The sequence below is a fragment of the Carassius gibelio genome, chromosome B10 (assembly GCF_023724105.1).
Source record: "Carassius gibelio isolate Cgi1373 ecotype wild population from Czech Republic chromosome B10, carGib1.2-hapl.c, whole genome shotgun sequence".
NCBI classification, from domain to species: Eukaryota; Metazoa; Chordata; class Actinopteri; order Cypriniformes; family Cyprinidae; genus Carassius; species Carassius gibelio.
In genome coordinates this window covers 23,979,855-24,005,956 of record NC_068405.1, presented here as the reverse complement: position 1 = coordinate 24,005,956, position 26,102 = coordinate 23,979,855, and the positions used below count along the sequence as shown (strand labels likewise).

The 26,102-nt window shown below is 44.3% G+C and overlaps 2 protein-coding genes across 9 annotated transcripts in view; one reads left to right on the top strand and one right to left on the bottom strand.

Annotated features, from left to right (window-relative positions):
• The first annotated feature begins 3,716 nt into the window (after positions 1 to 3,716).
• Positions 3,717 to 24,817, top strand: LOC127966213 (E3 ubiquitin-protein ligase TTC3). Of its 7 annotated transcripts, none has more exons than XM_052567049.1 (46): positions 3,717 to 3,809; positions 4,672 to 4,741; positions 4,811 to 4,853; positions 4,930 to 5,089; positions 5,515 to 5,593; positions 5,756 to 5,821; positions 5,894 to 6,023; positions 6,119 to 6,204; positions 6,365 to 6,459; positions 6,544 to 6,606; positions 6,684 to 6,738; positions 6,919 to 7,081; positions 7,156 to 7,204; positions 7,282 to 7,366; positions 7,447 to 7,483; positions 8,607 to 8,667; positions 9,671 to 9,776; positions 10,699 to 10,842; positions 11,320 to 11,400; positions 12,119 to 12,225; positions 12,306 to 12,432; positions 13,235 to 13,354; positions 13,423 to 13,524; positions 13,610 to 13,702; positions 13,807 to 13,871; positions 13,957 to 14,090; positions 14,252 to 14,566; positions 14,644 to 14,916; positions 14,987 to 15,033; positions 15,124 to 15,180; positions 15,263 to 15,351; positions 15,443 to 15,598; positions 15,944 to 16,385; positions 16,457 to 16,522; positions 16,596 to 16,745; positions 16,820 to 16,959; positions 18,511 to 18,579; positions 18,904 to 19,000; positions 19,083 to 19,186; positions 21,860 to 21,941; positions 22,292 to 22,393; positions 22,466 to 22,680; positions 23,156 to 23,282; positions 23,364 to 23,498; positions 24,102 to 24,194; positions 24,286 to 24,817. In XM_052567049.1, exons 2-46 carry the CDS (start codon positions 4,676 to 4,678, stop codon positions 24,415 to 24,417), a joined length of 5,208 nt encoding a protein of 1,735 aa, XP_052423009.1. In that variant the 5' UTR covers positions 3,717 to 3,809; positions 4,672 to 4,675; the 3' UTR covers positions 24,418 to 24,817. The 7 variants fall into 7 exon arrangements, with proteins under 7 accessions (XP_052423009.1, XP_052423011.1, XP_052423010.1 ...); XM_052567051.1 differs by having other exon boundaries at positions 7,153 to 7,204; positions 18,517 to 18,579; XM_052567050.1 differs by having other exon boundaries at positions 7,153 to 7,204; positions 23,370 to 23,498.
• A 396-nt stretch (positions 24,818 to 25,213) lies between these two features.
• Positions 25,214 to 26,102, bottom strand: part of vps26c (VPS26 endosomal protein sorting factor C) — a 5,872-nt gene continuing 4,983 nt past the window's right edge. The window contains exons 7-8 of one of the 2 annotated variants that reach the window (XM_052567055.1): positions 25,897 to 26,049; positions 25,214 to 25,431 (exon numbers count right to left, since the gene is read on the bottom strand). In XM_052567055.1, the coding sequence (XP_052423015.1) occupies positions 25,349 to 25,431; positions 25,897 to 26,049 (236 nt within the window). In that variant the 3' untranslated portion in view covers positions 25,214 to 25,348. Of the gene's footprint in view, positions 25,432 to 25,458; positions 25,606 to 25,896; positions 26,050 to 26,102 lie in introns of those variants that run through there. The other variant, XM_052567056.1, reaches the window with a different exon arrangement.

Genomic DNA, 26,102 nt, shown 5'->3' with positions numbered 1-26,102 from the left:
TTGCTCAAGGACACTTCAGTCATGAGTATTGAGGGAGGAAGAGAGCACTGTTCATTCACCCCCCATTTTTCAAAACTCTTCAGTTCTCTTAACCAAATTTCTTCTTGAAACAGCAGTTCATTTCACATTCACACTGCACTTAAACTACCAAAACACTTCATTAATGTCCGAAATTCAACTCGTTCTGCCAAGACACCAGCAAAGGCTTAGATCAAACAAGCACAGCTAAAGACAGAATTGAGGGAGCAGCTGGTGCCCTTTCCAGCCAGCAGAGGGCGCTGTGTTGATTCTGGACTTCAGTTCCCATCAGCCCTTTCTCTGATGTTCCATTACCTTCAGCTGTGGATCTTCACCTTGTTATCTCAAAGTGAAAAACTAATGCTTTTGTAGATTTTTAACTATATGAAACTGGTTTGTATTTTTTTTTTTTTTATACAGTAATTCAGAATATTGCAATGGAATAATGTAGCAAATTTCTGTCTTATTCATTTTTGTGTTGTGTTAGGTTTTTAACTCAATCCTAACAGTTGTGTAAAGCAGTGTAAACTGGATTGAAGGTGCATAGTTTTGCCGTTGTTTAGGGTTAGGTGAGTAAGAACACAATTTGTCTAGTTTGTTATTGAATGCATTTTGTTCCAAAGTAATGATAAATGATCCACAGTTTACCCAGAGACTGGTGTGCTTCTAACGGAGTGTAAAAAACTAAACAAGAACCACTGTAAGGAATGTGCAGATTTACAAGTGTACAGTTTGTGTAATTTACAAGTGTACAATTTTCCAGTTCTGTTTATGAAAGGATCAGTTATGATCTGTGAATATAAGCTAATCTATCACTGCCCCTCACAGAAAACTCAGCATTTCTACATTCTCAAAAAACACTTTGTTACTTTATTTTAAAGCAGTTTTACACACCAGGATGTCACTGAAGGGAAGTTTCTGGAGAGTTTCTCAGATGAAGGTTTGGATTCTGGAATCCACTGCTGATTCAATACGAATCCTTTCAAGTGGTTTATTAAGTTGTTCATAAATATTATTCTTCAAAATATTAAATGATTTGAAGGACTTCCCCATGTGAAACTTTAACTATATAGAAGTACACACATGTCCTTGGTTTGAGAAATTAGAAAATATTGTAGAATATTGACTCAGACCTCTAGCTGCATGGGAAGAAGTACTTCATATCTCTGGATGTTTTGGGAACGTTCCTGATTAGACCTGTGTTTGAACAACTCAGCCTTGAAGAAGCTGTGTTTTGTGTGTGTGTGTGTGTGTGTGTGTGTGTGTGTCAGTGTGTGTGTGTGTATGGGTGTGTGTGTCAGTGTGTGTGTGTGTATGGGTGTGTGTGTCAGTGTGTGTGTGTGTGTGTGTGTGTGTGTGCTCTTATTTTTGTATCATATCAGGACACAACTCTGTATAATGACATGGGTATGACACAGGTATTACAAGGAGAGGGTGACTTATGAGGACAAAACCCATGTCCCCATTTTTCAAAACACTTATAAATCATACAGAATGAGTTTTTTTGAGAAAGTAAAAATGCAGAAAGTTTCCTGTGAGGGTTAGGGTTAGGTGTAGGGTTGGTGAAGGGAGATAGAATATACAGTTTCTACAGAATAAAAACCATTACACCTATGGGATGAACACACTTTACACAAAAACAAACGTGTGTGTGTGAGAGAGAGATTGTGTGTGCCCGTGTGTGTGTGTGTGTGTGAGTGTGTGTGTGTCTCCGTGTGTGTGTGATTGTGTGTGTGTGTGAGAGTGTGTGTGTGTCTCCGTGTGTGTGTGTGTGTGTGTGTGTGTGTGTGTGTGTGTGTGTGTGTGTGTGTGTGAGAGTGTGTGTGTGTCTCCGTGTGTGTGTGTGTGTTTGCAGGGCTAGGCTTCAGTGAGATGAGTTTGCTGTTCATTCTTGAAGAGACACGTCTCGTGCGAACCCAGATCACACTCATCATTGAAGGTATGGCTCTGAACTATATGTACATGTGAGTTTATCAATTCAGAATTCTTTAAACATGAAGTAATGATGTCGTCAGTGACCTATGTTAGAGAATAATTTACTTCAGCATGTTTTCCTTCATCTTATCTGCTCCTGTTGTATATGATATTAAGAAGAACTGGTAGAACAATATAAGTGTTCTTTAAACCTAGGCTTCTAATAAAGATCACATCGATTTTTTATTTTAAAAGGAGTTTATTTGACTTTATTAGGAATTATTTATTTATTTATTTATAAAATATTAAATGTTAAAAATAAAATATCTCACAAATCCAACGATTTTCTCAGAATTGCACCGAATTGTCATTTCATCTTACAAATACCTCTTTTTTTAATAAATGGTGTTTCAGTTTTTCTTGATTGCTAGCATACAATTCATGAAACATTTCACCACTTTCTACACACCAGTCTGTGTAAACTTCAGAGTTACAGGTCAAATCACATACAAACCTGATTCCAAACAAGTTGGGACACTGTACAAATTGTGAGTAAAAACAAAATGGAATAATTTACAAATCTCATACAATTATACTTTATTCACAATAGAATATAGAAAGTGAGACATTTTGAAATGTCATGCCAAATATTGGCTCATTTTGGATTTCATGAGAGACACATTCCAAAAAAGTTGGGACAGGTAGCAGTAAGAGGCTGGAAAAGTTAAATGTACATATAAGAAACATCTGGAGGACCAATTTGCAACTTATTAGATCAATTGGGAACAAGATTGGGTATAAAAAGAGCCTCTCAGAGTGACAGTGTCTCTCAGAAGTCAAGATGGGCAGAGGATCACCAATTCCCCCAATGCTGTGGCGAATAATACTGGAGCAATATCAGAAAGGAGTTTCTCAGAGGAAAAAAAAAGAGTTTGAAGTTATGATCATCTACAGTGCATAATATCATCTAAAGATTCAGAGAATCTGGAACAATCTCTGTGTAAGGATCAAGGCTGGAAAACCACACTGGATGCAGTGACCTTCTCCTCAGTCCCCAGACGTTTGCAGACTGTTATAAAAGAAGAGGAGATGCACACAGTGCTGAACATGGCCTTGTCCCAACAATTTTGAGATGTGTTGATGACATTAAATTAAAAAATTTTCTCAGTTTAAATATTTGATGTCATCTATGTTGTATTCTGAATAAAATATTGAAGTTTGAAACTTCATCGTTGCATTCTGTTTTTATTCACAATTTGTACAGTGTCCCAACTTTTTTGGAATCGGGTTTGTAGTTTAGTCAAAACATCTCCACTTTTGACCCCAGCTTTGGCCTCATGACACATTTTTACACTATTTCACTGTCTAGAGAACACTAGTGAGACAACACACATCGGAATATACCATCAGTTACTGTAAACAAATAAATCAATATTTCGATTTGCTCCCTCAGATTCCAGATTAGTTGTCTCTCAGCCAAATATTGTCCGATCCAAACAAACCATATATCAATGGAAAGATTATTTATTCAGCTTTCAGATTATGTAGACATTTCCGTTATATTTCTTTATGACTGGTTTTGTGCTCCAGGTGACGTTTGTATGTTTATATATATCCAATCAAAATGCTCTGAAGACATCTCGTATTATAGAACGGTAGTATATTGTGTTTTTTTATTTTCTCAGTTTTTCTCTCTCCCATGTAGGCCATTACAATAAATGTTCTATGTTTTGTATTGAATTATATTTCTGGAAAAAAAATCTAATCGGATGCTATACTTGGCGGGAACACCAGAGGGCGGGAACGTTTCTCCCTGCAGCGCGAGAGAAACCAACGGCTCCAGAGAACAATCAAGCAGCGCGGTGCTCCAAACACAGGTAATAAACCCCGTTAAACACATTCACAGCACCGCGGGATGTCTCCCGGTAAGAACCTTCCTCAGGTGTTTGCGCGACAGCTACGTTTCAGGCAAACATCTGCAGCGCTAGTTATTTGAGGTAAGTTTCTGCAGCATCTGCGGCACAAAAGCGTCGCGTTTAACTTCTCGACGAAGTTCATCTGATTGACCATTAAACGTGTTAGTCCTCGTGTAGGTTTACAGGCATGTGTGCTTTATCAAAGTAAAAGCGAGGCCCGACTGTTAGCGATACTCGGTTTCTTGTTTCATGTGCTTTTCACGACAAACATTTAAATCAAACGAGCTGAGGAGAAAAGCTCCATCAGACGCGCTCAGGTGAGGACCCCTCCCCCAACACCGCCCTAACCCGAACAACACTGCATACATCACATATAAACCCTCCATATATCACATTATCCAGCTAAAGCACGAGCGTGTGTTGCTGTTTCAAACTGCTGAATTGTTGTAAGGGTGTTTCTGTCTGGAACAGTGTAACTTATAACAAAACCTGCACAGTTGCAACAAAAAACCAGCCCAATGTTCGAAGGGGTGCGGACACCACGCGGTGAAATAAGCATTTTCTGGGCTAACGTTAAATATCACGTTATTGGGGTCGCTTAAAGTAGCACAATTGCTAGGTTTTCACAGCAAAACTAGCCCACTGGCTTTTCAGAAGGGATCCCGGTAAAAATCGTGTACTGGGGGTAAAATACATGGCTTGATGTTAAACGGTTTGGAAGCAGGATTGGCTCAGAAGAGGTGCTTGGTGGGAAACGCAACTGAAGAAGTGTAATCCGCTCCGGAGAGTGTGAAGCCTGCAATGCTGTGTGTTTGTGTTTCAGAAGGATGTCAGACTCGGACGACTCTGATCTGGAGGAGCGAGCAGACGTGGTGCTTCACAGAACCAAGATCGTGAGTAGAATAGAGAGGAAGGCGTCCGACTGTGGTGAACACACCTGTGATTCCCTGTTTCTCTCTCAGATCTATCAGAGCCAGTTCCCGTACATCCACATGGATCCGCCCGGTGAGTGACACAGCTCTGTGTAGTGTGTAGTGTTGGTGATCCGCTGCAGGTGATTCAGTGTAGATGTGTTTGACAGACGTCATCTACGAGCGCTGGAGCAGGATCAAGCCCGAGGTGAAGAAGCACGTGGGTCATCTGATGCATGTGTCTGTGTTCTGGTGGCACATCCTCCTGAGACAGCAGGACAATCACCCCACCACCTTCTGGGCCGTGGAGATGGGCTTCCTGGACTCCAAGTGAGTGTCTTCAGCAAACCGTCAAGTCCCCTTTATTTATATAGCGCTTCTCACAATACAGATTGTGTTAACTAGTGAGATGCTCTGTGTTACGCTCCTTCGGAGAGCACTTCATCAGCTGTATGTCATGGGCTGGGAAATTTGTTTCTCTTAACTAATATCTTCATTCAAAACTGTTGTGGCAAAACATTATATTAAAAAAAGGGTGGGCTATATGGCAAAAATATATTCATCCATCTGTCAATTCTGCTATAATCTTTTATGTTTATACCATAATATACTCACTCAAAAGTGGTTTTAAACCTGAATGAGTTTCTTCTGCTGAACACATAATCTTTTTTGAAGAATGTGGAAAATAGTATTCCACAGTAAACCAGCAAAAATCACCCAGTCTAAAAATGAGTTTCTCATTGCCTGTTTTTCAGTGTGTCAAATGATCTGAGTCTGAAGAGGCTTGAGAAGATTGAGATTCTGGAAAGCATTCTGGATGCCATGGAGAGAGGCGTACGTATGAAAGCCCTGATTCAGCCCTGATCGCTCACACCAGCGATGGGCTCGTGCAGCTGTGGGAAACTGGGAGAAGAGGGCTTTCACTGATGTTCATGTGTGTTCTCCAGACACGTGTGTTAGTGTTTCTCAGGTCTGATGTTGTCTTGTCTTGTTCAGCTGTCTCACTCGGACACGGAGACGAAAGCCCGAGCCGTGGTGTCCCTGAGCAGACTGTTCTCTGCGGTAGGTTTCTGCGCCGCTGCTGTACGCTTGTTTCACTGGAGTTTGTGTGTTCTGATGTGTGTCTGTGTGCAGGACGAGGACTGTTTGCCTGAAGCCATCGGTTGGCTGCGGGACTCTGGAGCTCCAGACATCGGTAAGAAGCTGCTGGATCTGGGATCGGTGGAGATCCGCTACCGGACGCTCTGCTTCGTCTTCAGCGAGTGTGAGTCTCGTTTCCAGAAGTGGGTTAGGGTTAGGGTTCTTGATGCATCTGGTCTGTGCTCATTAGCGCTCCCTAATGAACGTCTGCTCCCACAGATTCACGTTATCTTCAGGTGATTTCCTGCAGTAAGAAGAAAGCCATCGAGGAGCTGAAATCAGAGCCGGACTCTTGGACTTTATTGGTGAGAGTCTTTAAGATCAAACCTCATGTTTGTGTTCATATTTAACACACTGCATTCATAGTATTATTAAAATCTTTAGGAATTATGTTCGACTCTGATTGTGCATAATTGCGTCTGGGACAGAAATAGGAGACTGCCTTTAACTCCGTTTCTATTCCAGAAAAGCGAAGATATGAAGAACAAAGGAAATGAGCAATTTCAGAAGAAGAAATATGATCTGGCGTTAAAGTGGTACACCAAAGCCATTAAATACCAGTAAGTGACTGAAGAACCTCACTGCTTTAATTCCCAATCCACCTCAGTTTCCCGTGTTTCAATCGAATGTTCGTCTGTCGTCAGCCCCTGCAACCACATCCTGTACGGGAACAGAGCGCTCTGCTTCATTCGCTCGGAGAAATACCTGTGAGTTTAGTGCTAACCCTACACCGTAATCAAGAACATGATGGATCCGTGATACTGACTGTGGGAACTGTTTTCAGGAAAGCACTTGGAGACGGAAAGAGAGCCATTATATTACAGCCAGACTGGGCCAAGGTGAGCGCTGCGTCACCAAAACACTGCCAGCTTCATCAGTTTCACTTGGGCTTGAACATATTTGAATTTCTGCTTTAGAGAGTGTGTGAAAGAGCTGCTCTGTGAATGGAGAGAGAGTCATGTGATTGGTTTTGTCAGTGAGTTGTGGTGAAGCTCTGTCACGTGTTCTCTGGTCTTCAGGGTCACTACCGCTTCTGTGATGCTCTGTTCTATCTGGGGGAGCATCAGAGAGCTCTGAGGGCCAACCGTGTGGCTCTGGACGCCTGCGGCGCGGACCCCGAGGGACACCGAGACCTGCAGCAGCAGCACGAGCGCTTCCTGACGGAGCTGCAGGAGAGCACAGGTAACCTCTGACCCTTCAGCACACCTTCAGCTACGAGTGAACACGCACCGATTCATTGTGTTGTGTTCCAGCAGAGATCAAGAACAAGAGAACTGAACCCAAGAAAACTCCTTCTAAAAGCAGGTTTGTGCTCGTTGTGCTCTGCTGCTGCTCTCGGTTTGCTTCATGAGCGAGTGATAAAGCTTTGTTTTGTGATGCAGATCACACAGTGATTCCTCAGGTCTTCATCAGAAACCCAGTCATCAGTCTGAAGCGACGTCTCAGTCTTCAGTCCAGGAGAGAGCGGTGAGATGAACTGTTCTGAGTATAGATGAGCTTTTATGAATGTCAAGTCTGATAGCTGTAATGTTCTTCTCTAATCCCAGGAGTCTGGAAGCTGGAAGCACCAGGATGAAGCTGCAGGTGAGGGACCTTACTGACCGCAGTGTTGGTCATCTAGCACAGAGATATTCTTTCATCCTCATTCAGTTATGACACACTTTTATAAATCCTGCAGATTTGCTCTGTACAGCACACAGAAGATCAGAGCCTTTGTTTCAGAACAAGCAAAAACATCTTCCATCTTTAGCTGACTCTCTAACTTGAGCACTTTCTGTTCTATTTTAATTCTGCTTCATATTTTTTTTATTTAATAATAATAATACAATCTAATGATTTGGTGTAGTTCAGTGGATGTCAGGATGATGTAAGCTTCAGTGTGACTGTGCACTGTACGTCTGAAAGATGCTGGTCCTGAATAACACGGTTTGTATTTACTGGAATGACTGTTCTTGAGCCTCAGAACCTTCTTCAAATGAACCCAGATTGCTTCGTTAGGGTGTCATAATGCGATTTCATTTTTTCCTTTCTCTTTGGGGTGTAACAAGCTCTGAGTGAATGAAGATCTGTGTAGTGTGCCCGAGTGATCTGCCTGATGCAGTATTTTCGGTGGCCGATCGTGTATTATATTTCAGGTTTCACATTGAGTTTTGTCCAAGCAATTACAAATGGACACATTTAGTTTATTTGTCTTAAATCGTATTTAGAAAAAATAAATAAATTTGAACCATGAGTGAATGGTCACATCCCTACTCTGAACTCTCTCTTCAGCTGTTTATCTCACAGTAAATGTTGTAAATAGTTTGAAGCAGGGGGTTGAGTCTGTTCCCAGCTCTCCTCCTGCCCTTCACACCCACAGATCTCAGATGTGTCCGTGTTCGAGCGTGTGTGATTCTTGTGCTGGTGTTTCTAGAGTTAGTCTTGAATATTGTGCTGCTGGTGTAATTGGAAGTATGTCAGACACAGGAGGATTATTTCATGTGAGAAGTTAAACTTTCCCTCTGCTGGAAGGAGCTTCTGTGGTGCTTCCTGTCGTGTGTGTGTGTGTGTGTGTGTGTGTGTGTGTGTGTGTGTGTGTTTGCTCCTCCTCCTTCTCTCGAGGGCCGCTGCGCTCGTTCCTAACAGTGACGTGTGGTTGGTCTGGTTCTGCAGGTTCCTGATCACTTAATCATGCGACGCATTAATACCAAAATGCACTTGTTTTCAGGTAATTCAGGAGCTCGAGTGTTCACTGAAGGACGAGCTGACCGAGTCAAAGACATAAAGAGGTAATAACCAGATTAATTTAAACAAAATTACGGGGGAAGCTGATTTTTGTGATAGCTTTTCTCTGTGTTTTATTATTTGAGATGTTAAATATTAAACTGATGTGGTCTATGACTATTGCTCTGTTACACAAGTTTAAAGTGAACCATGAACTATTATTGACAGTAAAATAAGAGTCACTGATGCTAAATAAGGTTAGATTCACTTTCATTTCATCTTACATTGAAGCTTCGGATGATTTAGGGTTTGTTTCGGACAGTAACAGGATGTTCATTTCTGCTGTTTCCTCAGTGTTTGTGATCCTTATCTCAGCCTGTATTAACATTTTAACTAATAGAAGAACTTGAAACATTTACACTACTCATTTACACTACTAAATAATATTGGTGACGCTTTCCTTTTGTAAACATTAGTTAACTGCATTAGTTAACATGACCTAATAAAGTCCTGAAGCAGTTATTCATCTTGGGTTGTTAATTGCAACATTAGTGTGTGTGTGTGTGTGTGTGTGTGTGTGTGTGTGTGTGTGTTTTATTTGCTGTTTTTATCGTTTAGGAAACCTGAGTTTATATGAAGTGAACAGGTGTATTTTAGAAACTAAGCTTAACATTGCTTAAGTCTTTGAGGTTTTATTAAGTCATATGCTCATTGTTAGTGTTATTTAATTCATAAAGTATGACATAAAATAGAAAACTCCCATTGTTTCAGCTAGCATGCAGCAAACATTAAAGTGATGTGTTGAGCTAAAACAAGCTATATAGACAAACTTATGTCATGTCAATTTTTTTATGATGAAAATCAGAGCAGAAGGTCTATTGAACCGCTCTAGTGTCTGGATCTATCTTCAGAGGTGTTCACGGATGTGAGTTTCAGTCTGCGCTCGTGTGTGTGTGTGTGTGTGTGTGTGTGTGTCCTTGAGCAGATCCGCTCCTGCTTTAGGAAGCGTGGACTGACTTCACTGAGCCGCTTGTAAGACTGTGTTTATTCCTGATGAATTTGTCCTAGTGAAATGAGTCCACGGAAGAATAAGAGATCCTCATCTGCTGTCCCAGAGAAACCAGCGGTCCGGAGCAAGCACCCCCCGGTCCCAGACGCTCCGAGCCCTCCAGCGGTCAGTGTGTGTGTGTGTGTGTGTTAGTGTGTGTGTCAGTCAGAGTATCTCTCTCTCTCTCTCTGTGTGTGAGTGCAGTAGTGAGTGAGTGAGTGTGTGTGTGTGAGTGCAGTAGTGTCTGTGTGTGTAGTTGTGAGTGTGTGTGTGAGTGGGTGAGTGCGTGCAGATGAGTGCAGTTGTGTGTGAGTGCAGTAGTGAGAGTGTGTGTGTGTGTGTGCAGTAGTGTCTGTGTGTGTGTGTGTGTGTGTGTGAGTGCAGTAGTGTCTGTGTGTGTGTGTGAGAGTGCAGTTGTGTGTGTGTGTGTGTGTGTGTGTGAGTGCAGTAGTGTCTGTGTGTGTGTGTGTGTGTGTGTGTGTGTGTGTGTGAGTGCAGTAGTGTCTGTGTGTGTGTGTGTGTGTGTGTGTGTGTGTGTGTGAGTGCAGTAGTGTCTGTGTGTGTGTGTGTGTGAGTGCAGTAGTGTCTGTGTGTGTGTGTGTGTGAGTGCAGTAGTGTCTGTGTGTGTGTGTGTGTGAGTGCAGTAGTGTCTGTGTGTGTGTGTGTGTGAGTGCAGTAGTGTCTGTGTGTGTGTGTGTGTGAGTGCAGTAGTGTCTGTGTGTGTGTGTGTGTGAGTGCAGTAGTGTCTGTGTGTGTGTGTGTGTGAGTGCAGTAGTGTCTGTGTGTGTGTGTGTGAGTGCAGTAGTGTCTGTGTGTGTGTGTGTGTGAGTGCAGTAGTGTCTGTGTGAGTGGGTGAGTGCGTGCAGATGAGTGCAGTTGTGTGTGAGTGCAGTAGTGAGAGAGTGTGTGTGTGAGTGCAGTATTGAGTGTGTGTGTGAGTGCAGTAGTGAGAGTGTGTGTGTGTGAGTGCAGTATTGAGTGTGTGTGTGTGTGAGTGCAGTATTGAGCGTGTGTGTGTGTGTGCTCTGACGCTGCTGTGTGTCTGCAGGAGGACGAGAGCTCGGCGGGGAGGAGGAAGCGCTTCTGTGCTGCTGTCCAGGAGGCTCACACGGCTCTGAGTGACCAGCGCTGCAGGAACGCTCAGCAGTCCTTCTCCGTGGCGCTCCGGATCCTGGAGTCCAGCGGGACCTCGGTACTGTGTGTTTTGAACCGTGTGATGCGTGTCTAATAATGCTGTCTCTGTGTGTTTAGAGATGAACTGTGATGTTTGAATGGATGGATGAGGAGTGGATAGTGAAGTGTGGTGTGTGATGCTGTCGTGTGGGAGAATGTGAATGGGACGTCTGTTTCTACCAGTCACGAGTCCAGACACAAGTCTTCATTCTGTGACCTAGACTCAGACACACTTGAGCTCCATCTTTGATGACCAGCATAATTAAACTCTAGCCTAACTGGCCTGCATTGTTTGGCTGATATATTTGATATGTTCATCTTCATTAGTCTATTCCGCTTGTTAAAGTGTGATGATTTGTTAGGTCTTGCTGGAGAAATCTCTTCTTGTGTGTCGCTGGTTGAACATCGTGTCAGGCTCCGTGGTGTGTGAAAGTGTTGTAGAGAGTTGACTAATGCTCTGGACGCTTGTTCATCTGTGTATTTCTGTGTGTGACAGGAGCTGGGCTTGACAGAGCTGGATAAATCTGTGCTGATGTATGGATATGCAGTGGCCCTGCTGGAGATCGGACAGCCTGAGGTAATGACCCACAATTCACCTTGATGTTTACCTGGACTGTGATGGAGAGAAACTTCTGCTAGTATCATGTGGATGAAGTCTTAACCCTTTACTGCTCACTTTACACACTATAAATGAAAACCTTTCAGATGCCATTCCTCTTGTGCTCTCGTCTGGCGTTCAATCAGTGTCAATTAAAGCATCTGTTAAATGTGTTAAACCGGTCTGTGTGTGAAGATGGACCTGATTTCTGAGACAGATGCGTGTTTAGTCTGTCATGTGATACTCATACACACCGTGTCCACATTTCCTCCGAAGCCAGAGATATTTCACTGCATCACTGCAGCAGATCTCTCTCAAATCAAAGACTTGATGAAAATCAGACTCGATTGGTCATAACACTCGCAGTTTACACGTTCATACGCTCGATCTCCGAGAGATCATTACCAGTCGTCTCTTCTGCAGGTGTTCTTCTCTTTCTCTTCCTGTAATCCTTCAGGCACCGTCACATCATCAAGTGCTCTCTGTTGTTTAAAGAGTGGCAGACTGCTAACTAGCCCATGTAGAAATACACAGGGATTGTTCAGTGTGCTCTGATCTGAAGTCTGTGTCCTAAACGAGCTCTCTGTGTCCCTGCAGAATCAAGCTCGAGACACGAGGGCTACTCTACAAACCCTGATATCAGATAAAAACATTCTGAACTTCAGTTGTTAATCGATTGTGTTTCTTGTGTTTGAAGGAACTGGCTGAAGCTCAGCGGTTGTTCACCAAATTAGAGTCGTCAGAGAGGAAGTTTCAGTCGCTGGTGCATTATGGGATGGGCAGAGTTTACCTGAAGGAGAACAGGTGAGTGTGTTGATCTGAATGCTGCCGGACTGCATGCTGAATGTCTCTGACATCATTTCCTGTCTGTGTTTGTGTTGTAGATTTCCTAAAGCTCTGGAGTGCTTCACTAACGCACAGCTGATGATCCAGAGACACATCACACCTGGAAAGCTCACCTGGCCGACCACCAAAACTACAGTAGAGGAAACACAGCCGGCCTGTCTGCAGGTGTGTGTGTGTGTGTGTGTGAGATAATATTCTGGCTCTGATCCCCCTGAATATGTGTGTGCTCTTCACAGTCTGTACTCAACCTAAATCTGGGTGAACCGACAGTAAAGAGCATGCTGCTGTTTTACAGAGAGGAACGAGTCACACAGATGCAATTCCTCTGCTTTAGGAGATCAAATAGTGTTTATATGACGAGAGAAAGGGCAAGACGAGGCTTAAGGCTAGTCCCAGACTAAAATACATGATTGAGTTCTCAACTCAAATTATCCTGCTCTGACATATCTTAAAATATATCAATTTAGTTACCTGTAAAGTTTTCTTTGAAGACATTTTTAATAAAAGCTGCTTAAATATCTTAATTTAACAGGGGGCTAGTCTTGGCTTAATCTAAGCCCCATCTCTCACACCAGGCCATAATGTGATCTACTTCAGTGAGTGCTGTAGGGATTGTCTGGGGCTCTTCTGCGAGGTGTATTCAGAGTTTCTCTGGTCTTCAGATGGAGATTTACAGATCCCTGCTTCACTGAAACATATACATGACCATCACAGCATCTGTCCAATCATGATTACGGTTCCTCATGCAGCTCTAGAGCGTTCTTCACCTGTCTGCGTCTCTGGAGTCACAGTGATTGTGTGCAGATGCTGAACCCAGAGTAACCCGAATAGTCCTTGAGACGTGACATGCTGATGTGTTTCCATTCAGAACAATCGAATATAAAACTGCTGTTAACGCAAACCGAAGTAAACCCTCTCTTCTATCATTGTGTGTCTGGTGCTGATACGAACTGTTTCTGTCCTGAAGGAACATCTGAAGAACTTGATAGAGGTGTGTAGGTTTCCTCCTAAAGCAGACGCGGTCTGCCGGTATCAGCACTGCCTCTCTCACACGGTGGAGATCTACTTCAGCGATCCAGACTTTAAGGTGAGTGTGTGGAGCTGGATCTGCGTCTGATGGGTCTGACGATCTGTAACGAGTGTGTGCTGTTTCAGGGCTTCATCCAGCTGATCTGCTGTCAGAGCTGCAGAGTCCAGTTTCATATGAGCTGCTGGAAGAAGCTCAAAACACTTTCATTCTCTGATAAGAGTGACAAGGTCAGACACACACACACGTGATCACGCTTCTGAGAGGAACCTGAGGATGGCACAGTCGCTCACTGCTCTTATGTGTTTACTGCAGGATTTTCTAAAAGATTTGTGTTTTACGCCAGACTGTGGAGGTCAGGTCTGTCACATTGTAATATATTGCTCGACGGGGCTGATAAAGTGTGAGGTGAGATGCGCGCGCACACACACACACACACACACACACACACACACACACACTCTCTCTCTCTCTGTCAGAGAGCAAGCACTAAACTTCTCCTCCTCTTTCAGTTTAAAACATCTATTCCTAAAATCAAACCTGTTGGACGATTGAGAATCAAGCAGCAATGTACAAGGTGAGGTTTAACACATCATACACATCGTATTTCATACTTGAGCTGCATCTGTCGTTGGTGCTGATTTCTCTCTGTACCTCCACAGTATTAAGAAGTTGAGGTCTAAAAATGAAGGAAAGCTTCGGCGGAAACAGCATCAGTTGGCGACACATTCTACCCGTCAAGAGAGAAAGAGCGTAACGGCTGCAGACGACCCTAAAGACCCCACGGCAGAGAGAGGTGTCCACATACACATCTTTATAATAATGCTTATGAGGATCTGAAAACATTTACAGGACTTTACACGCCAAGGGTGTAGTTTAGTAGAGACTCTGAGATGTGTTGTGTAACGGAGCAGAAGCGCTGTTAATAACTCTTCTCTGTTCTTATCTTTCCTGCAGAGACACCCACAGACTGTATTTATATGGACCGTGTTTTACATCAAATTCATGATAACAGAGGACTATTTAAAGAAGAGTCGGTGAATATTTCTTGTATTTTGGATCATCTGCGGCCGTGGCTGGATTTATTTGAGAGTAAAGGACATGAGAGTGTGTTAAACAGCCGTAGAGAGCCTGGAGCTCTGTGGGAGCTGGTGGATCTTCTGCTGGAGTCCAGAAACCGTGTCTGGGCTCGAGTCTTTATCCAAACGCTCAGCTTGACGCTTCATATCAAACCCAGACTGCAGCTGTGGGCTCAGCAGCTGGATAACGCTGGTGTGTTTCAGTCACGCTCCTCTTCACATCCACTGTGTCCAGAGCTGTGTGTGTAACCTGATGTTTTCTGTGGTCAGGTCTGAAAGCTGCGCAGTCGTTCATCAGTCGTCACAGCTCTCTTCTGGAGGAGATGGACCTGAAGCCTCTTCTCAGCTTCACACCGCTGCAGGAGACGCTCATCCAGACGTTCGGCAGCGTTCCACAGTTATTCGAGCGTGATGGTTTAACTGTAATGGAGTATTTAAGACAGGCTCCGGCTAAAGACATGCGTCTGTTTATTTGGACTCTAGAGTCGAATCGAGAGCGCTATCACTCCTGTTCTTTCATTCTTGATCAATATTTTGAAGACGGTACGTGAGTCAGAACTAGTGTTTTACATGAGTGCGGAGTTTATGAAAATAACTGTTTGTTTCTCTTCAGATGCTGTTTGTTTAGTCATTAAAAAGACGGATGATGATGAGCACATGGTAAGAGACGCGTGCTGAAGTGTGTTTCTGAAGCGTTTCGTCTGAGTTTGAGAACATGACTGTGTGTGTGTGTGTGTGTGTGTGTTTCAGAGCTCAGTATTTAAGAGTAAAAACAGGCATCGTAAGAAGAAGCAGAAAGAGTTGAAGGTGAGTGTGGTCCGTGCTGCGGCGCAGGACCGGTGTGCTTGATGCTCATCTGTGTGTGTGTGTGTGTGTGTGTGTGTTTCAGTCTGTGTTTGTGCTGTCTGGGATGAGAGGTGGACATTCCAGGGATGAGGAGGATGAGGAAGAGGAGCTCTTCTCTGAGGAAGACTCTCTGTGAGTTCAGTCGAGCCGTTGTTCATAATGTCTGTGAAGAAGCGAGTCATTTTGGGTGACGGTGTGTGTGTGTGTGTGTGTGGTGTTCCAGGATGTTCCTGAATAGCATGGATCCGTTCAGCGTTCCCGAACACCTGCGAGGACAGCTGGAGGAGTTTGAGGAGCAGTATTCGGGATCATCACACCGGAGCCATTACCAGAGGATCCTGGACAATAACCCTGACCCCACTAAAGAGAGTTTATACGAGTGCGTCTCATCTCTACTAATGCTCTCCACATGGTTACATTAAGGAAGTAACAAAATATAGTTATGCATTACTTTAGGGAAAAAAAAACCTAACTTTCCCCAGCACTGGTTATGACTAACAGTTATGATGGAGTTAAGTCTCCTTTACACTGTTATAGAGGATCAGATATTGGTTTAGTTTGCTCTCTTTGATTTGTTTCTGTAGCTCATTTGAGACACCAGAGTAAAGACCTGTTCACACCGAGAACAACATCATTAGCTAAACCCACAGCTGTGTTATATCAGGATAACTCTAACACCAGCGAACGCAGCTGTCACTAATGTGCTGGAGTGTGTGTGTGTCAGTTATTTTGCTCAGATCCTGGAGGAGCACGGTCCTCTGTGTGCGTCTGACCCGCTGATGATGGGCGAGCTGGAGAACTTTCCTCCGGAGGCGCAGCAGAAGATCTCCAACGCTGGAGGACTCGAGTGCTTCCTGCTGGAGTCTCTGCGCTTCGTCCTGATGGAGGAGCTGATCGGGCTGATGAAGCACGCCGTGTCTCTGACAGACCCCGCTCCGTCACACCTCAACCCCTCGGCTGAAGAGTTCTGGCCCCTCACAGACTCCCTCAGCTTCACTGCGTCTCACCTCAGCCTCCCCGATGATGATCAGCAGAAGTCTGTGTCCTCGGATGTGTTCCTGCTCCTCCCCGACCCGTACGCCCTCGACTGTCCCGTCTCAGATCTGCAGGAACACACACCGGCGTCTGAGCAGACACGAGACAAACACACGGCTGTGTGTGTGCGGGTAAGATGAGACGCATGAGGGGAATGTCATCAGGATGGGTGCCGTCTCTGACCCCTGACTCTGTCTTACAGGATCTGGCCGAGCATACAGACGTCTCCATTAACACCGAGCCATACGTGTGCTTCGAGAGGAACAGCGTGAGTGAACGTCATGTGTCTGTTACACGTTCTCCAGTAGAACCAGAACTGATACTGATTCCTGTTTGTTCAGGGCGACATGCTCCAGACGGAGAAGCAGAGGCTGCAGCTGTTGAAGGAGATCCATCAGATGAAGGAGGATCATGAAGCCGTGCAGCAGAGGAGAGCCCAGGAGATCTCAGCGCTTCAGGAGGAAACACAGAACATCACTCTGAGCATGCAGGTAGAGAATCATCCGTGGAGACGTTCTGAAGCGCTCGTGTGTGTGTGTGTGTGTGAGTCTGTGCTTGTGTTCAGATCGCCAGCACCGAGCTCAGCATGTTCCAGCAGAAACTAGAGGAGGTGGTGAGGAGAGACCAGCAGGAGAAGAAGGAGAACCAGGAGACGCTCAAGACACTGAAGATGGAGATCAGAGACCTGGCAGATTTACACGAGAGGTCAGACACACAGACAACATCAGTGACACACACACACACACAGACAACATCAGTGACACACACACACACAGACAACATCAGTAACACACACAGACAACATCAGTGACACACACACACACAGACAACATCAGTTAGACACACACACACACAGACAACATCAGTTAGACACACACACACACAGACAACATCAGTTAGACACACACACACACAGACAACATCAGTTAGACACACACACACACAGACAACATCAGTGACACACACACACAGACAACATCAGTGACACACACACACAGACAACATCAGTGACACACACACACACACACACACACACACACAGACAACATCAGTTAGACACACACACACACACAGACAACATCAGTTAGACACACACACACACACACACACACACACACACAGACAACATCAGTGACACACACACACAGACAACATCAGTGACACACACACACAGACAACATCAGTGACACACACACACAGACAACATCAGTGACACACACACACAGACAACATCAGTGACACACACACACAGACAACATCAGTGACACACACACACAGACAACATCAGTGACACACACACACACACACAGACAACATCAGTGACACACACACACACACACAGACAACATCAGTGACACACACACACACACACACACAGACAACATCAGTGACACACACACACACACACAGACAACATCAGTGACACACACACACAGACAACATCAGTGACACACACACACACAGACAACATCAGTGACACACACACACACAGACAACATCAGTGACACACACACACAGACAACATCAGTGACACACACACACACAGACAACATCAGTGACACACACACACAGACAACATCAGTGACACACACACACAGACAACATCAGTGACACACACACACACAGACAACATCAGTGACACACACACACAGACAACATCAGTGACACACACACACAGACAACATCAGTGACACACACACACGCACATAACACCAGTTAGACACACTCACACAGACACACACACACACACAACATCAGTGACACACGCGCACACACACACGCACATAACACCAGTTAGACACACTCACACAGACACACACACACACACACACACAGAGACAACATCAGTGACACACACACACACACACACAGAGACAGCATCAGTGACACACACACACACACACACACACAACATCAGTGACACACACGCACATAACATCAGTTAGACACACACACACACACACACAGAGACAACATCAGTTAGACACACACACAGACAACACCAGTTAGACACACACACAGCCAACATCAGTTAGACAAACAACATCAGTTACACACACACACACACGCACACACAGCCAACATCAGTGACACACACAGAGACAACATCAGTTAGACACACACACACAGACAACACCAGTTAGAAACACACACACGGCCAATATCAGTGACACACACACAGCCAACACCAGTTAGACACGCAGAGCACACACACACACACGCTGTTTGGCTGCTGAATGAAGCTGTGTTCTCTAGTCACAGCAGGGACATCAGTGTGAAGCAGAAAGAGTACGAGGCAGAGCTGGAGCGCTTCCTGGATGAGAGGTGAGTCTGAGGGAAGGAGTGGTGAACGCTTTATCTTTTAATGCTGGTTTTAAATTGTATTTTTATAGAAAGTGTTTCAGAATATCACTGTTGCTGTATTTCTGTTCAACAAATTGCATTTAAAGGGTAATTAGGCCGTCACTACAACAAATGAATATAAACTGAATAAAACCTTGCAGAATCAAAACTTTCCATAACTCAGCACAACTCTTTTGTCCACATGATCTATACAACTGCATCATGACCGAATGAAGCTGCTCTGTACTATAACACGTGCTAGATCACTAAAACTGACGTGTGTGTGTGTGTGTGTGTGTGCTGCAGTAATCAGTGTGCGTCTGAGCGTCTGAGTCTGGAGGAGGAGATCAAGCGCTTCAGAGACGCGTGTGTGAAGGCCCAGAGGAGATCTCTGATGGCTCAGGTGAGTGCTCCAGCCGTGTGTGTGTGTGTGTGTGTGTGTGTTCCTGGACCCGCAGTGACGCCTGTGTGTGTGTGTGCTTCAGCTGTGTGTCCTGCAGAGCAGACGTGAGCGAGCGCTGAGGCGGCTCCGGATGAGCGTCTCTGAAGGGAAGATGGTGATCAAACACCTGACGGAGGCCTCGCTCAGGTACGGCTCACACAGGTGTTCAGTCATTTACTCCAGATGTGATGCGCATCTTCATAACTGTTGTTTATTTGATAGAGTATTTCACCAAAACCCTCCTACAGAGCACATCATGTACTGTGTTCTTTCACTGGAAGATTCTGAACTCGAATACAAACACATCAGTCTGTTTACTGTAAACACGGACCGTTATTACTGACGCACAACCTGATAAACACACTCTATACTAGATTCTGTGATACTAGTCATTTCAGAACTATTCAGGGCAGATAGGGTGCAGGGATATTTAACACTAAATCAGTATTTGGGAGCTAGTTCTGTTTTGTGTAAGACTAAGCATGTTGATTATCTCATTCTCTCTGTGATACACACACACACACACACAGTTATGCATAAAAATAACACAAAGTTAATCAATATCACACAGAGTGCAAGTTTCAACTCTAAAAACCAGCATTATTTGCATAGCAATGACTCTCTTATTAACAGTGACTTGCTGCCACCTGCTGGCGGCTTTAATTTCACATTTAATTTCTCTTTTCATCTGAGACCCTGGAGCACAAAACCTGTCATTAGGGTCAATTATTCAAACTTGAGATCTATACATGATCTGAAGCTGAATAAATCATCTCTCCATTGATGTGTGGTTTGTTAGGATAGATCAATATTTGAAATATTGAGAAAATCATCTTTAAAGTTGTTCAAATGAAGTTCTTAGCGATGCATATTACTAATCAAACATGAAGTTTTGATATATTTACGGTAGGAGATTTACTAAATATCTTCATTAACATGATCTTTACTTAATATCCTCATGATTTTTGTCATAAAAGAGAAATCTATCATTTTGGCCCATACAATGTTGGTATTGTCTTTACGTTAAAATAAACCTAAATTACAGACCCTTTATAATATTTGTAAGTGGGCAAACTTGCATATCAGCAGATCAAGTAAATATTTTCTCCACTGAATCTATTCAAAGTTAGAGCTTTAAAGATCATAGTGAACAATAACTTCCACAGGAAAGATCTCATCTCATGTGTAAGTTGCTTTGGATAAAAGCGTCTGCTAAATGATTACATGTATTTTATGTTATTTAGACACTTAGCTTACAGGCTAAAGATTGACAGTGTTTTAGTTCAGCATGTCATGGGAAGTCTGTGGAATATCTGAAGACCATGTAGCGCTTAACTGTAGCATCTGTTATAAGACTAGCCTATTAATCATTACCAGGACAATAATTACCCCCCCCCCCCCCCCCCCCCCCCCACACACACACACACACTGACTTCAGGGGCCTGTTCTTCGTACGTCACTAATTTATTTCATGTAAACAGGATTAGATCGCTTCTTTTCAACCAGAACTGAGACTCAAAATATGTCTGCTACCACCGCTACTTTATTACAAGAGTATCGTACTGATCCAGGAACAATCATTTAAAATAATAATCATTAAAAAAAATATTTAAAAATAATATAAAAATGCTGTGTAGTCCATAACAGCCTACTATAGACACAGCCAGTTTTACTCACTGAAATATTTGTCATAAGTATTACTTCATAATTGTATTAGAGTCTTACACACATGCTATACAGATAATAGAGTGGTGCATTATTCTGAGTGATGATGATATTATAAGAGTGGCTTGATGGAGCGCAGGAGATGCAGATAACATGATATTGACCCTTTAGAAACTTTCATTAATGCTGTCACTAGGGATGCACGATAATATCGGCACAATATCGGTATCGGCCGATAAAAGCTTAAAATGACCATTATCGGTATCGGCCGATATGAATATTTCTGCCGATGAGCCAAACCGATATTCTCCAAGTGAAATAATTGACCTGTTTTTCAGATGTGAATGTCTGTCTACATTTGTAAAATAATAAATTTATGGTAGAATCAGTACAGAAGAGATACATGGATTTCTCTTCAGTAAAATTAAAGTTTAAATATATCAGTATATATTTGTATATATATCGGCATCGGCCAAAATTATTTTGAAAATATCGGCATATCGAATATCGGCCAAAATCCAATATCGTGCATCCCTAGCTGTCACGTAACAAATCTGTCCAAATATAAAATGAAATGAATAGATAATTTCTACATTCAAATAAAAATGTAAAGACTGCACAACTATTATAAATTGCGAATCAAAATAATTGGGAATCATGAAAAATATTCTAATAAAAACAAGTATCTATTATTTGTCTCATGTATCTATTATCACATTTATGTAGTTTTGTTTGCTTGGCTGTTTCCTTATAAAAGTCCAGAAATTTGTTTTTCGTCGGGTGTCGTTTTAAATGATATGACGTCATCACATTGCCGTCTGCCACCAGCCAATCGCTGCACTGCTGATCATGGGTTCGAGTATCGATACATATCCCCTTTTAAGACAACACATGAACGCGCAATTATCTCAGATAACTCAATCCAGCGATACTAATCATACACAACAGGTGTGTTGGAAGAACCCAATGAGCCGGATCAGGATTAGCACGATGATATCATCTTGGATGTGTCATTTGATCTCGGATGTAATGAGTGACGTACGAGGAACGGGCCCCAGGAGTCCTGCAGATATCAGCACACTAACACACTCGGAGAGATTGTGATGGTAAGTGTGTGTCAGTATCTCACAGCTGAAGATGTTTACTGTGCTGCAGTTTCCCCTCCGGAGCGCTGTCAGTCATAGACCACTGGAGGAAACACGTGTGTGACGCTGAAGAACAGATCCACAGAACACAGGTGAGCTTCCTTCTGTTCCCTGTGAGTGTGTGTGTGTGTGTGTGTGAGAGAGAGTGTGTGTGTGTGTGACGCTGAAGAACAGATCCACAGAACACAGGTGAGCTTCCTTCTGTTCCCTGTGTGTGTGTGTGAGAGAGAGAGAGAGAGTGTGCGTGTGTGTGTGAGACAGAACCCAGTCGTCTCTGATCACTCCGCTCTGGGTGTGTGTGTGTGTGTGTGAGACAGAACCCAGTCCTCTCTGATCACTCCGCTCTGGGTGTGTGTGTGTGTGTGTGTGTGTGTGTGTGTGTGAGACAGAACCCAGTCGTCTCTGATCACTCCGCTCTGGGTGTGTGTGTGTTTTCTCTCAGATGGAGTTCGAGGCTCAGATGGATCAGGTGAAGAGCGGCACCAGACTGTGTTCTCTGCCTGACGTCTGTGTTCCCAGCGTCCCCACGGCCCCCGCTCTACCGGTGAGAGCTGCTCACTCTGGGTCACGTGGAGGTCAAGGGTCATCACTTCTGACCAGTGTTTGTGTCCTGCAGGCCATGCTTCCTCCTCCGGTTCCTCAGCCGTCTCAGTTCCACGGGCCGTATGTGTCACTTCCTCCCGGCCGCACAGCCACGCCCACAGGAAGCAGCACACCGACAGACAGACTTCCTGAAGAACCTGTGACCCGCCGGCCCCCAGCGCCGCCCCCCCTCACGGTGTACGACCGGATCCTGGAGAGACTCCACATGATGTTCCCTCACTACAGCAGGTGCTCACACACACACAGATACACACACACACACTCTCAATCACACACACAAACATACACTCTCAATCACTCGCACACATATACACACACACACACTCATTCGCGTACACACACACACACACTCTCAATCACACACACAAACATACACTCTCAATCACACACACAGATACAGATACACACACACACACACACAGATACACACACACACACACTCTCAATCACACACACAAACATACACTCTCAATCACACATACAGATACACACACACACACACCTGTATGTGGCGCCGGGGGGCAGTGTGGGGTTCGGTGTGTTCAGTTGTGGTATCATCGGCCCGAGACTCAAACACACAACCCTAGGGTCAGGGGTCACTCTCTAACCACTGTCCTCTTTCAGAAAGAAAACAGCTATTTTAATTAGTTTACTGTGTTTGTTCTGAGCGCTGGTGTGTGTGTGTGTGTGTGTGTGTGTGTAGGCCGGTGCTGAATAAGTTCATCCAGGAGGTGCGTGTGTCCAGTGGAGGCGCTCTCAACACACTGACCTATGATGATGTCATCAACCGAGTGGCCCAGCTCATCCTGGACCATCAGGAGAACACGCGTGTGCGTAACCGCTCGTGTGTGTTTGTGTGTGAGTGTGAAGAGTGTGTGAGTGTGAGGAGTGACGGTGTTGTTCTGGTGCAGGAGCAGGTGAACCTCACGGCTGGAGACGCCCCGGGTCACATGACCGCTCCGTCTGATGCTGCTGTCAGAGCCACCGGGTCACTCACACACGCCTGGAAGAACATGTCCGAGAAACATCACAACAGAGCGCTGGCGGTAACACACACACACACACACACACACACACACACACACACACACACACACTCATCTAGAGGCTGTCTCACACTGAAGCTGATGCGGATCACTGACGAACCGTGCTTTCACTCCGCTCTGCTCACACACACACACACACACACACACACACACACACAGCTGTTGACCCACAATGCACTTTTCCCTGAGATGTGCATCTCATATGGATTGAACATCATCCCAGATCTCCTTATTCAGTGGAGGAGTAGACTGATAGAAACGATCAAGAACCTGATTAAATGATGAGAACACCTCTTCTTCAGCGTCAGCTAGCTTCTCTTCTGAGACTAGCTTCTCTCATGATTCATGGGATTGATCCGTGCATGCGGATCAACTTCTGTCATAGTTAGAGTAATATGGTTCTTCATCAGAAGTATTTCTGACTTTAATTCTGAGAACGAGATCCTCTTCTGCTGTTATCAGCTGGACTCGGAACGAATTTGTGTTGTTGCGTTGTACAAGAAAATATTAACTGTTGTGCTTACATCTATACAGTTTTTAGTTAAGCTTGAAAACCATCCATCGCTTCCTAAATGTGTGTGTGTGTGTGTGTGTGTGCTTCAGCTGAACATGGAGGATCCCTGCATCATCTGTCACGAGGACATGAGTCCAGAGGAAGTGTGTGTGCTGGCGTGCCGTCACAGCTTCCACAGAGAGGTCAGGATCTGCTCTCGTCACGTCCCCTGAGCGTCTGATGTAGACCGACCGACTGACTGTGTGTGTGTGTGTGTGTGTGTGTGTGTTTCAGTGTATAAAGTCGTGGCTGAAGGAGCAGAGCACGTGTCCCACCTGTCGAGAACACGCTCTGTTACCGGAGGACTTCCCCCTGCTGCCCGGGAGACAGCGCAGGAGCCACACGCCCGCCGCCGCCTTCAACTGACCCCTGTTCATCTGCACACACACACACACACGCCGCCTTCAACTGACCCCTGTTCATCTGCACACACACACACACACGCCGCCTTCAACTGACCCCTGTTCATCTGCACACACACACACACACGCCGCCTTCAACTGACCCCTGTTCATCTGCACACACACACACACACGCCGCCTTCAACTGACCCCTGTTCATCTGCACACTCACACACACAGACACACACACACACACTCACACAGTAATGATGATGCTTTGTGTGTCAGAGACTGATGTTTACTCCGGGGCACATCTGTGTTTATTCTCTAGTAATATTAGCTGAACTGATTTTACTCCTCCACTTTTACCTTTGTTTGTCATTTTATCTTGTAATTTTACTTCATTAAAACATTTAACCAAAGAAGTGTTCTCCTGATGTTTCAGACGGGCAAAAGCTTATTCATGAAACCAATGTCAAACTAACATCATTTTAGAGCAATAATTGATTCTAATTTTTTTTTATACTAATTTATAATCTTGTAAGTTAAAAGCTGGAATCCACTACACAACTTCTGCGCTGATGTTCAGTCTGGAGAAGGTTGTGTGTGTGAGATCATGAATCCTGCTGATGTTGGGACACACACCGATCACCCGTCCTCCAGTCAACACCCTGCGTCCTGAGAAAGATCTAATGTTTAGCTTCCTGTCATGTGACTATTGTGTCATCAGAGAAGCGTGAAATGTAATGTAGTCTTCTTCAAGTGGTTCAGCTGACGTCTAGAACTAAAACAAACCTTAAACGACACCACATCAATATCTCTCAGGTGAGCAGATGATTTTAGTAAACACTTTAATATTACAGAAATGTGAATATCCACTCGGTATAAAGAGTAAGAATGTGGTGAAGATGGCAGCTTCTCGTTCAGAGCAAGAAAACCAGGATTCCTCCCAAGCTTCAGACTCTGACCAGCTTCAGCGGGAAGTTTTCTGTTATCAGATGATCGTCCTGAAGAATGATCACGATGTTCACCTCGAATTCTGGAGGAAGGAAGAACGTCAGCTGGTCAAAACCTCTGATCACAGCGGGTTCTGAATTCAGATTAGATCACACAACCCAATCTGGGCTTTGGTCTGGATAAATTCATCAGTTTGTGCTGTTCGACATGTTTCAGAAAAACAGATTATTCTGATCCCAGCTGAAGGGTGAAGAAACTGGTCAAAACAGAACATTTTAACATGAAATATATCCTCAAATCCCCCGACAGCTGTCAATATTAAACACAAATATACACTCTTTAAAGTTTTTAGTTTTTTTAATCACTGATTGTAAGTGACATTGGCACAATCTCCATCATAGTTCTGTCCCTTCAGGGTCTCTGGAGTTTCAGAATCTGGAAGAGTGTGTTTCTGGATCAGGGTGGTCCGATCCGATCCAGTGTATCTTAGAAACTCTGACACAAAGTAAGAAGTGATAAGCTCTGGAGATGTAGACCGGACACTTACCGACTTTAAAGTTAGTGGTTTCTAGAGTTGGGCAGGTGAAGAGGCGAGGGAACACCATGTAGATGGGGATGGAGAGACCACGACACACGTCTCCTTCAGCGATCTGGATGTTCTGGATCTCAGTGGCGTCTCGAGCGTATCCCTCCGCACAGCCTACAGAGAGAGAGAGAGTGAGTGTGTGTGTGTGTGTGTGTGTGTGAGAGAGA